This window comes from Simochromis diagramma, unplaced genomic scaffold (assembly GCF_900408965.1).
Source record: "Simochromis diagramma unplaced genomic scaffold, fSimDia1.1 OVJJ01000611.1, whole genome shotgun sequence".
Lineage (NCBI taxonomy): Eukaryota > Metazoa > Chordata > Actinopteri > Cichliformes > Cichlidae > Simochromis > Simochromis diagramma.
Genome location: NW_024387175.1, coordinates 1,723,082 through 1,735,333, shown reverse-complemented (window position 1 = coordinate 1,735,333; position 12,252 = coordinate 1,723,082). Strand labels below are relative to the sequence as shown.

General features: G+C 42.7%; 1 protein-coding gene across 3 annotated transcripts in view; it reads right to left on the bottom strand.

Annotated features, from left to right (window-relative positions):
* ankrd13b (ankyrin repeat domain 13B) overlaps window positions 1–12,252 on the bottom strand; it is a 42,415-nt gene that overhangs the window by 28,119 nt on the left and 2,044 nt on the right. For 2 of the 3 annotated variants that reach the window (XM_040049575.1, XM_040049576.1), the window contains exon 2: window positions 11,064–11,209. In XM_040049575.1, the coding sequence (XP_039905509.1) occupies window positions 11,064–11,209 (146 nt within the window). Of the gene's footprint in view, window positions 1–11,063; window positions 11,210–11,311; window positions 12,155–12,252 lie in introns of those variants that run through there. The other variant, XM_040049577.1, reaches the window with a different exon arrangement.

The window sequence follows — 12,252 nt, the reverse complement described above, 5'->3', positions numbered from 1 at the left end:
TAGTTAGGTCAAGTATTATTCACATGAATATCATAAGATTATCACAAAAACTATGCTATTTGCTGTACTAATGTGTGACCTTTGACCATGTTGTGACCTATTGTCAGAAGGCAAAGCAAAGGGTTAACCTAGGGGTGTCACTTTGGGCCGGGCCCTCAGCCAGAGCCCTGCCTGAACTCTGGCCCGTACTTGACCCTGCACCTGCTGTTCCTGGGCTCGTGGGAAAGTTACTCAGCAGCAGGAGGTGGAACTACTGGTACCTTTAAAAGGGGGCCTGGGAAAGCCCTCGGGGCTTTTTTCTGCTGTCTGTCCGTGGGGTTGGTGCCTACCTGCATGCGCTTACGGCGAACACCCTAGGGGAGCTTTGCTTTTCCTTCTGTTTTGCTGAGCTGCACTGTTCAATAAAATAGCTGGCATAGAACTTTGCTCCTCTCCTGTAATTTTTGTGTTTTTGACTTTAATTGAAATTGGAAAGCTGAGATCCACCTATTGCTAATCTGAAGAATTACTCTCAATTGTGACCACCACAACACCGGGTGCCACTCTGTCAGCTAAAAACAGGAAATTGAGCCTACAGTTTGCACAGACTCACCAAAGTTGAACAAAAATGGGAAACAACTTGCCTGGTTTGATGACTCACGATTTCTGCTGCAACATTCGGATGGTAGGGTCTTAATTTGGTGTAAACATAATGTGGGGGATATTTTCTAATGAACACTTTGGGTCCATTAGTACCAAGTGAACATCATTTAAAAAAGAAACAGCCTACGTGAGGATTGTTGCTGAACATGCCCATCCCTTTATGATGACAGTATGCACCAAGTCACAAAGCTCAAATCATCTCAAACTGGTTTATTGAACATTACACTGAGTTCACTGTACCCAAGTATCACAGTCACCAGATCCCAGTCCAATAAAGCACCATTAGGAGATTCATATCATGGATGTGCTCCTTGCCAATGTGCAGGAACTGTGTCATGCTATCATCATAGTATAGACTATAGTTGCTGAGGAGGATTTCCATCACTTTGTTCAATCTATGTCACAAAGAATTAAGGTAGTTCTGAAGGAAAAAGAGGGCCACACCAGGTTTTTTACCTGGGAATGCGAAAGTTGTATCATAAAATAAAATGCAACCAAATAAAGATTACTGATTAATTGTCCATATCAGGTGTATCTTGAAAAATCTACTACTGCTGCTACCGAAGAAACACGCATGTGGTTATTTGTATAGAGAGATCCAGTCTCACTTCCTCTGGGAACTGCCGTGTAACCTGTCACTTTTGCAATATTCCTCATGTGCACTTTCTAAGATCCTGGTCTTTTAGAAAAGAAGGAAGTGTCATCATCAGTGCCATGTCAAACCATTTGATTTCATTATGAGAAGACAATCATCTCATTACGATGGCACTGTTGACAGACGAAAACTTCATACATTTGTAATGAGATGTAGGGACTCTGGTTTTGGCAGCTCCGCATGTCTTTGCATACAATTTTGAGCCAGTGTAGATTTTTCTTCCATGCCTTTTATTTTCTTTACATCTGTGTATGCCTTCTTTTTTTTACTCTTTGTTGCAGATCTGTTTTTCCATTTTTTCTATTTAATCTTTTGCATCATCCACTGATTATCTGCCTGTTTTGATTTTTTCCTTCTCTCTTTCTTTCTCCTTAACCCATATCTGGTCTTTATAACCAAACTATACTCTTTTGTGCTTTCCCCTCTAACCCCTTCTTTTTCATTTGTTCCTGCCCTCCCATCAACAGAGAGCTCAGTGGAAGTTGCATTATTGATAGGCATCTCTGTCTGTGGCATCTGCTCCTTCTCTCACTACTCTCTTTTCTCCCCCTCTCTCCCTCGTTCCATGTGTGCCTGGCCTGATGCAGCTTGGCAGGTACTTAGGCCAACATCAATCTTTCATGCAAACACCACACACACACACACACACACATACAAAGTGTGCATATTCACAAACAGCAGCCCTCTCAAATGTTTGTGCACGGGGCGCATAGGAACAGAGGGTGGGAAAGGGAAAAAGGAGTGTAAAAATAACTTTTCCTCCCCTTGCCCTCTTTCTCGCCTCTGCGATTCTCAATCCAGAGGAGGCTCAGAGAAACGCTACACTCCCAAAAAAAACCCTGATTTAGTCTCATCATAGCAATGCTTCCAAAATAAATAAAAGAGACAGTACAAAACCTGCGTCACAGGTGACACGACGAGTAAAACGAACGGTGAAGAGGGCTCCCCGTAGAACAGCAAAACCTCTACAGAAGTCTCACACTCTTCTAAAAAAACAGTTGCATTTCATTTCTACTTGTGCAGGCGCATGCCGTGAATTCTAACAGTGGAAGTAAGACCAAATCATCAAGTGAAGACGGTGACCTACTTTTCAGCATATCTAATGTTTCTCTGTTTCACTGAGCTTAGCCTGTTCATTGTCAGGTATAATCTGTCAACAGGTTAGATCTGCAGACAGACAGGAAGACATGGGGCAGAAATCAAGACAGCGCGAACAGCGTGGGATGCCAGTGGACCTGCCAGCGTGGCAACAGGAGCAAATACAAAGCCTCTGTGATGGTTATCTAAAGGTGCTGACACCTTTTTGTTGCGCTGAGCTAGCACACGTCACCAAAACACCAGGAAGTACACGTGTGTGGAGGGACAGCACTGCGTTTGAATAAGACACAGGCATAATCTTCTGTTTGAATGGCAGCGTCAGTGCATATGCTATAAATGAACATAATCACATAATGTCGCCTACTGGAGTGAAACAGCCACAGCTGTCACTTTCTTTCTTTGGTGAACGAGTGTGTGTGTGTGTGTCAGCTTTTGAGTTATGCAGCAATGTCAGGTAAACCTGGTGGCGTGGCAAGAGACGGCTGCACTGAGCTCTTGCTCGTGTTTAGAGCAAAGGGCTGTTTTTTTGTCATTGTTGTTTGTGTACATCATTCATTAGCATCTGTCAAATTCAAGTGCCTTGGATTTGCTAAAATGGATGGAAAACAGCATAATTAGCAATGCATCTCGAAACCAAGCTGCAAAGCAGCACAGCAAATCCATATATTTAGATTTGCCACTGTCACAGTTCTGATTTGGTTCAGTGTCCTGAATCATATTTGGAAATTACTGAGACGAGTCTGGACGTGTCACATCTGGATGACAACACATCCAGACCTTTGGAATGGAGTCCGAAGGTCTGGATGTATTGTCATCTATCACTGCATTTATATTCATGGTTGTGCACTGAAATCTGAGACTCCTGTGTTCATGCCGTTCTTGCCATTCTAACAGCACATGCACACACATTTATCCAAATATGTATCCAAGCAGAGAAGCCCAGACCTCCCTCTCCCCAGCCACCTCCTCCAGTTTATCCGGGTGAACACCAAGGTGTTCCCAGGCCAGCCGAGAGATATAATCTCTCCAGCGTGTCCTGGGTCTGCCCCGGGGCATCCTCCCTGTGGGACATGCCCGGAAAACCTCACCCAGGAGGCGCCCAGGGGGCATCCTTGTCAGATGCCCGAACCACCTCAACTGGCTCCTTTCGATGTGGAGGCGCAGCGGCTCTACTCTGAGCCCCTCCTGAATGGCTGAACTTCTCACCCTATCTCTAAGAGAGAGGCCAGCCACCCTTCAGAGGAAACCCATTTCCGACGCTTGTATTCGTGATCTCGTTCTTTCGGTCACCACCCACAGCTCGTGGCCATAGGTGAGGGTAGGGACGTAGATCGACCGGTAAATTGAGAGCTTCGCTTTTACACTCAGCTCTCTCTTCACCACAACACACCGGTACAGCATCCGCATCACTGCAGCTGCTGCACCAATCCGTCTGTCGATCTCCCGCTCCCTTCTCCCATCACTCGTGAGCAAGACCCCGAGATACTTAAACTCCTCCACTTGGGGCAGGTTCTCATCCCTTTTCCACCCTTTTCCGGCTGAGGACAATGGCCTCAGATTTGGAGGTGCTGATTCTCATTCCCACTGCTTCAAACACGGCTCGAACCGTTCCAAGGCGAGCTGGAGGTCATCACCTGATGAAGCCAACAGGACCACATCAGTGTACAAATATGTATGGACACTGGAATTCTTCAAATATGTAATGTGTGCTGTTAGCTTAATTAAGAGCTAATTTCACCATTGCTAACAATATCTTGGAAGCCCAGTTATTTGAGGGACAGCAGCTAAACTTAAAGAAGGGAGTTTAGCTCCAGTTTGTGATACTCTGTAGAAAACACCACATACTAACCATGATCAAACAATCCTTACTATACTATTATGAGAAACAGGTTACCGTGGTAACCTCTTCCATAATGAAAACAGCAAATTTAAGGTGGTTGTTTGAAGAATTAAATTCTCGACCTAACCTAAAAATTATAATCAAAGAGTGCAAAACCCTAAATATGTCTAAACTCTAAAAATAAAGTTACATTTTTATCCAGTTTTCCTTTGAAGGTTGTGATTGCATCTTCAGGAATTCTCCTGGGGGCTTTTCTAGTAAGTATAGGTGCAGAGGGGAACATGGATTTGACTGACAAAGCAGCCTTAAGTCTTAATATTCTCTTTCCTATCGTGCTTCACTACACCTTGCTAGTACTGGGCTGGAGCCCCTTTGCCTTATTTTAATGGCATAGATGCAACAACGTGCACACAGAGTTGCTGCAGATTTGTTCCACCACATCCTAAAGGTGTTCTATTAGACTGATATCTGGTAACTGTACAATGAACTCGTTGTCATGTTCAAGAAACCAGTTTGAGATGATTTGAGTTTTGTGGCATGGTGCATTATCCTGCTGGAAGCAGCCATCAGAAGATGGGTAAAGTGTGGTCATAAAGGGATGGATATGGTTAGCAACAGTCCTCGGGTAGGCTGTGGTGTTGTGGTGTTGGTGCTCAGTTGGTGCTAACAGGCCCAAATTATGCCAGGAAAATGTCCTCCACACTATTACATCATTTTGGGTTGTTTACGCCAAATACTGACCATCTGAATGTTGCAACAGAAATCGAGAGTCATCAGACCAGGGAAGGCCTGAGGAAACTGTACCCTCAGTTTCCTGTTCTTAGTCGACAGGAGTGGCACCCAGTGTGGCCTTCTGCTGCTGTAGCTCATCTGCTTCAAGGCTCCACATGTGCATTCAGAGATGCTCTTCTGCATATCTTGGATATAATGAGCAGTTATTTAAGTTACTGTTGCCATCCTATGAGCTCAAAGCACTCTCACCATTCTCCTCTGACATCTGGCAATAATAAAACATTTCCACCCAAAGAACTGACACTCACTGGAGGATTCTCTGTAAACCACAGAGATGGTTGTGTGGGAAAAATCCCAGCAGATCAGCAGTTTCTAAACCACTCAGACCAACCTGTCTGGCATCAACAACCATACAACATTCAAAGTGACTTAAATCACCTTTCTTTTCTGATCCTCACTTTGAACTTCATCAGGCTGTCTTGACTGTATCTCAATGCTTTGAGTTGTTGCCATGTGATTGTCTGCTACATTTGTCTTAAAGAGCAGCTTAATAGGTGTACTTAAAAAACTGGATGCCACTCAGTTGTAGCTGCTTAGACAGATGGATTACTGAACGGGGGAGGTTGCAGGCTGATGGGGCTCTCCAGCCAGTTTTATTTTCATTAGAAGCTTGGCAGCATTCCTGATAATTCAATTCAAATCACCAATTTTCCAATTTGCTTTTCTTACAAGTCCTCAAATTGTTTTCAGATTTCAGACTGGCCTTGTCAAGAACATAAGTGGAACATAACCGCACAAAAGGTATAGTATTTAAAATAATCTAAAGAAAACTAGCACCTTCCCATGTGGGCTCATGAGCCACCTAAATGTTTTTCTATCGAAAGCCAGAAAATGTCGACACTGAGTGATGATAAAACAAATAATTAAAAAAGCGGTTTAGCTATTCAGAAGAGGGAATGCTTTCCCATTCCTCGAGGTGATTCACAATAGTAATCAAGAGAAGCATCAAAACATCCTCCTGAGGTTCAAGTCTTTTTGAACTGTACTGCATTATTAAGCCCTGCTTTTACATGTCTGCCTAACAAAGACAACTAAAGTTTGTTTTATTGTATTTATTGTCTATCACTAATACACTCTCTTTGCACTCTCTATTTGTTAAAAGCTTTCAGCAGCCTAACTAAGTATGACCCAACCCAGCATACGTGGCCCCTGAAATCTGGAATTGGATTTTTATTACACAGAAGAAAAAAGGGTAGGGTGGGTTTGATGGATGGATACTTGGGAGATAACGAGGGGTGGAAAGCACTCGGGAAAGAGGATAAAGACAACTTTAGGCAGTGAGGGAAATGCGACTTGGGAAGAAGGAAGAGAAGTATGTGCTCGTAGTCAGGTGCGATCAGATAGCAGCTGCTCGGCATAAAGATTCCGGCCTATAGTGAAGCCAATGAACCTGAGAGCCTTAATTTATGGCTCCATTCCCCTCAAGCTAGCACTCCGGCATAAGATTTTATAATACTGATGTAACATTAGTACCTCGCCAAGGGCATCATAATCAAACCAGCTCTGATAGGAGGGGGGGGGAAGCAAAGAGGTGCAGAGAAGACAAGAAACAGCAACAGAGAAATCTTTCTGTCATTTCCTGGCTTTGTCCTAAGATAGACCATCACTCCTTACATGGCCCTGTTCTTTTTCAATTACGCTGCGCTTCTGCACAACCCAAACAGAGTCTGCTCATGGTCAAAGTCTGTCATTATTTCCTCCCCACCTCCTCTTCACTTCTCTGCTCTCTGTCTTCACTCCTGTCATTACCTTGTTTGTGCCTCCGCTCCTCGGTTCAGACTGTCAGTGTTTGCCTCCTTGATTTCCAATTCCGCCTCTCGTTACCCAGCCGGCTGTTAGTGCACTCCTTAACTCAAAGCTGTGGTAAAAAAGCGGCTAAGAATCTCACCCCAGGATCTCTCATCCTCTCTTTTTTTTTTCTTTTGTAACCCACCGCTGCTTGTTTTTCCTTCTTATTTTCCATCTCCTTCTTTTTATTTGTGGTTTTATCCATGGTCAGCTGGCATTTATTGTACCATTCCCAATCTTACCTAACCTGTTATCTTCTCACAAACGATACCTGTACATGCATGCTACACTCTAATAGTGGAAGTCTTGCAAAAAGTCCATTTAAGAAAAAAAATAAAGAAAAAAAATACAGCTTGAGTTTCATGTTAAACCATCCAGTTACTGCATTAGAGGAAGGAAATAAGACTGTGGACCGAATCAGTGCCGGATATTTGATGTATGCACATGGTGAAATGATAAGTCTGATCATAGATTACTGAGGTGTAACGCAGAGGTCAGTGATATTACACTGTTCTGCAAAATACTGTCTTTGTTATCTGGGCCGTATCATTTTAATTCCTCTCACATGACACTATGAGAACTGGGAATATGCTTATGCCTCTAATATTCTTTAGCACGCCTCTTAAGAATCATTGGGTTTATCATGCATGTTTGACCAAGGTATATTATTTTTTTGTTATATGTCTGATGTCACACACACAAATCTTGAAATCCGCAATCATTCCGGCAATTTCTGGTGGCTTACTGCAGCTAGAGCCCGCTACTACAGTGTGAGAAAGTTACTGTATAAAATTGTTTTTCAGCAGATCTGCTCTCCAAAGTGCAGTGCATACAAGATTGAACCTACTACCTATATCTTTACATTCACACTTTTTTTTTTGTTTTTTTGGTCAAACACTTATGTTTCCTCCTCTGTGTTTCCTCTCATTTGGTTGCCCTAGCTGGAAACTATCACACTAGGCCAGTGAGCAAAAGTAGGTTAGTGGCCTTGATTTTCACTTTAGCAATATTCCATATCTGAGCACGGAAATCAAAGTTCACGCCAATAAATCTCAAACAGTGTCCTGCTTTTGAGCAGCAGGGCAGGCCAAGTAGGTCTCGGACAGACTAGGCAACCTTGGGCTCAAGTTTACTCAGGCAGAGATTTTAGAAGTTTGGGCAAAATGACTATAAAGTTAACTTGAAGTATTCAACCTCCATCGCTGTCTGCAGTTATTACAAAAAAGACAAAAATTTTAAAAGTCCTGTTTTGTCCCCTCCCGTGGAAGTGCCACAGCTATCTAGAATACTTCCCGACACCTGAGATCAACATCACTAATATGCTCGCTTGAGTGTTTCACAGGTTTGTGACTGCTAGCAGCTCAGAGTCCAAGCTTGCTGCATGCAGGCTGTCCTAGTTTAAGCGGCAACACAAGTACTGCAACTGGGTTCTAGGAGTTGATTGTATAAAGCATACCAAATAATGCATCACAAATGAGTTCATGGATATAATGCTAATTCTTAAAGCTGACATTGGTTTATAAAGCAAGGAAAAGGTTTGCAGGATTGTATAACATAATCCACATGAGCATACAATCACATGAAGAGACATTTTGCTGTAGTTTGCGACCTGTCACCACATACACGTTGAGCTTTAGACTCTGAGAAAACACACCTGGTGCTGGCAGGGAAAATGCAAGGAATATGTGGGAAAAAAAATCATTATGTTCTTGGAAATATCTTTAAAGTTATATTCTAATATAAGCAAGGAGAGAAAACAGTGTTTTAAACACTGTTTTAAATTTCATATACACCTAGGGTGCATAATGACAGCTGGTAGACATGGCCCAGTGTACTGTAACTGAAATAAAGTGCAATAAAAATAACTTGCAACTGGAAGATGATCAGCTGTGCTTATTTACTAAAGTTCATTTGCACGTTTAGCACTTTGTTTGCTCTAATGCAGTAAAAACAAGTAGCAGACAGTCTGGTTGGATTAGTTTAAAAAGAAAAAAGAAAAAAAGTAAGAGGTTCCAATGCACAGCAGAAGAGGAATAAAAATTTGCATTATAAAATATTTATGGATACAAGAGTTCCTGAAAAATGAATTACTATGGAGCTATGAGGGCAAATTTATTGAGCCTGTGTAAACCAAACCTGGCCAGAAGTTTCTGTTTACTGAGCGTGATGTGAAATATTAGCTACAGTAAAGTAATGTGTTAATATTTAATACTTCATTAACACACTTAGATGGTGGCAAAATAAATACAATAATAATATATGGTATAAACTATACGAGCTGCCTACTGTTGCCGAATTATAGGCACGAGGGAGGGACGCACAAAGTACAGAAGTAATGCAAAGACAGTTAATAATTACAAGCTAGAGGTATATCATTAGCGAGCTACTTTCGTAAAAGGGTGCGAGCAGGTCAGCATCTACCTGTGTTGCTTGACATTGGCCATTAGAAATTCCATTATTATACATTACAACAGTGAGATGCTTGAAAGGCAGATGTGTCTCTTTCAGGAAATGGATAAAATGCTTGTAGTCCTTCCCGCGACTGGGTTGTTGTAATGATTCTCACTGCGTCACCTTAAATTCCCAGTGTTTCCCAGTTAGCAGGAATACTTAATGCAATGAGATTCATCTTCAGGGGACCATGAACAACTGCTCTGCACTTAAGTGTAACGCAGTCTATCCAATACAATCCATCCAATATTTGTTAGGACATTTCTGACTGTGAAACTGACCAATCAATGGCCCACTGACACTTTCATTGTTTAAGAGACCCTGCAAGTGTAGCTACTGACTGAAGATGCACACCTTTGCTTTAAATGTATAAATCTTGACATTTGAAAATATGAGACACTCTCCCAGTTTAGCAACTAATCCAGTTTTTGAGTGAACACCTACTCGACTGCACATGTTTGGCTAGGTATGTTTTTTCTGTAGAGTTTGAATAATCGTCATAATAAGAAGTGGAGCATTGACGGCCTGTTACATTTTTGGAGCAGATTCTTTAAAATTGCAAGATAGTGCATTGACTAAGAATGAAGAGCGCTTTCTCGGAGTGAGTGCCCTTCCAGTTTTAATTAAGCCCTCAGCCAGCACCCAGGGTTTGAAAAGTTTTTGTCTCCTCCGCCTCAAGAGCTCACATGATTCATTTTCATCTCCTCTATGCATGAAACGCGGTAACTATGTCACCTCTAGCCCTGACTTGACTATGAGAGGTCTGTTCTTAGAGCCTCTTAACTGCGAGGTGTGCCATGTGTTTTGCAATAGTTATTATTATGGTGAGGATTTAAATGTAACATGTCATTCCCACAATCTGTTACTGTAAATGCAGGGAACTGTGGTGAACTGACAGCTGACCATTTTGGTCTAAAGAAATGGCTCCCCAGGTTATGATTTTATAACCACATGAAGGTGAGGGTGTGCATGCGTAGGCAAGTGTGCGTAAATGTGTGCACACACGTGTAGAAATATGATGGCTTGAGCAAGATGCAAGCAGTTCTCCTCTGTATTTGTTTGAATTCACAAGCATCTGTTCACATGACACACCGTGTTATTCTTATCGTGTTATCTGGTCCCTTCCTTTTTACCGCTGTGACAAATATCCATCCATTACTGCATGTCTCATATTTGGAGACCATAGTGTATCTTAATGGTTCTATTACTGTATTTACTGTGGTCGCTGGCAACTGTTCGCCCACATGCTACAGTATCTGCATTGTCTCACCCACTCACAAAGGGTTTAGGTGCTGGTGGGAAGGTGGAGAGCCTACACTTTTGAGTAGATAACAATAAAGCTGCTTAAACACACACACACACACACACACACACACACATTTCAACCCCATAAGGTTTCACTTTGATTTTCCTTTTTTTCAGGAATAAACTCCTGACACAACTTCCTATACATATTTACATTACAGGGAGGCTGGGTATTTCCGGTACCTATGCGCAGCACAGACCTGACATGTATAGCCTGTTGTGACACACTGTGGTTTACAAAATGAATGGCAATAAGAAAATAGCACAGACTCGAGGGCACGATACGGTCCACAAGTGTCACCCTCCACCCTATAGCAATTAACTGCGCTAATACCGGCAAGGTTCTTGAATGAGGTGGTCCGTGGATGGCAGCTTCTCCGCCACTATCTACAGCTATGGATCGACATACCTAATAATCGCCTGTAAAATAGCTGTATATATGGAAAGGAAAAAATATGTTTGATCGCCTTTCCACCCCCCTCACCGTCTCACCTGCTCGTTCCTTGCAAGCTCCTTCTCCAGTTGTCGGTGTTTGTTGTGCCACACCAGATAGTGGATAGGATAACGACTCTTCTCCGGAGTTTTCTTAGCAGAAATCATCCTCGGATCATAGTTTGCCTCCTCCTCCTCTTTCTTCACTGTGGATCGCAAGAATACTTTGTCACAGATTTACGCTATACAATTAATCCTATCATCCTGCATCGGCGGTGATGCCCAAAGGCGTGTAGGGGCAACCTTACGCGTCAGAAACAGTGAATGGCTCCCTGCTCGCTCTGCTTAGAATAAACGCCAAAGCCCCATGAAATCATTTAGAAATAAAGATAAGGGGGGGGAAAAGCCCTCCCTTGACTGTGTCAGCAGATTGGGTTACACCTTTATTCCTTATCTACCCGTTCCTCCTCCTCTCGCTTTCTCTTCCTCGCTCTCTTTCTCCCCTGCCTACTCTAACGCGTCTATCCTCCTCTCCTTCCTCCCATCCGGTGGTGACTGAGAAAGATGCATTGACAAGCTGCAATGAAATGGGCGCATACTCAGCCAATCCGCTGTCAGGGCTCTGATAAAACACATGCCTTGTGAAAAAGAAAAAGAAATCGAAATGATGCGTTTAAAGTGAACCAGGCCCACATAGCATAGGAGTGTTATAAAGGAGGTGTGGGCGTACTGTGGAGAAGGCTGGGGAGCGCACGACATGACAGCAAAAGACAAAATTCATCAAAGTTGAAATGAAAGCCTACCTTCTTGATTTTTTTCAGTTCCTCTACTCTTATTCTGCATTATTTTCCTGTCGACACGACAGAAAAATGAAACAGATAAATCCAATAAATCAATAGCACTTTAATGTTTCATTTGACTGCTAAAGCTGCTCAGCCATTGAAGGTTGGGTGATCGCGATACTTCTGCTTAAATGGAGCAATGTGTGTCTTATATCCAATATCTGATTAACAGTAACTTTTCTGTCAGCATGAATTTTAGATTGTGATTAAGTCCCATTCTACAGAAACCACCTCACTTGTAAGAATATAAGGTTATCATCACGCCCTGTCCCTCCCTGTCCTAAGTTGTCGGGATGGTGTGTGTGTGTGTGTGTGTGTGTGTGTGTGTGTGTGTGTGTGTGTGTGTGTGTGTGTGTGTGTGTGTGAGAGAGAGAGAGAGAGAGAGAGAGAGAGAGAGAGTGAGCGCG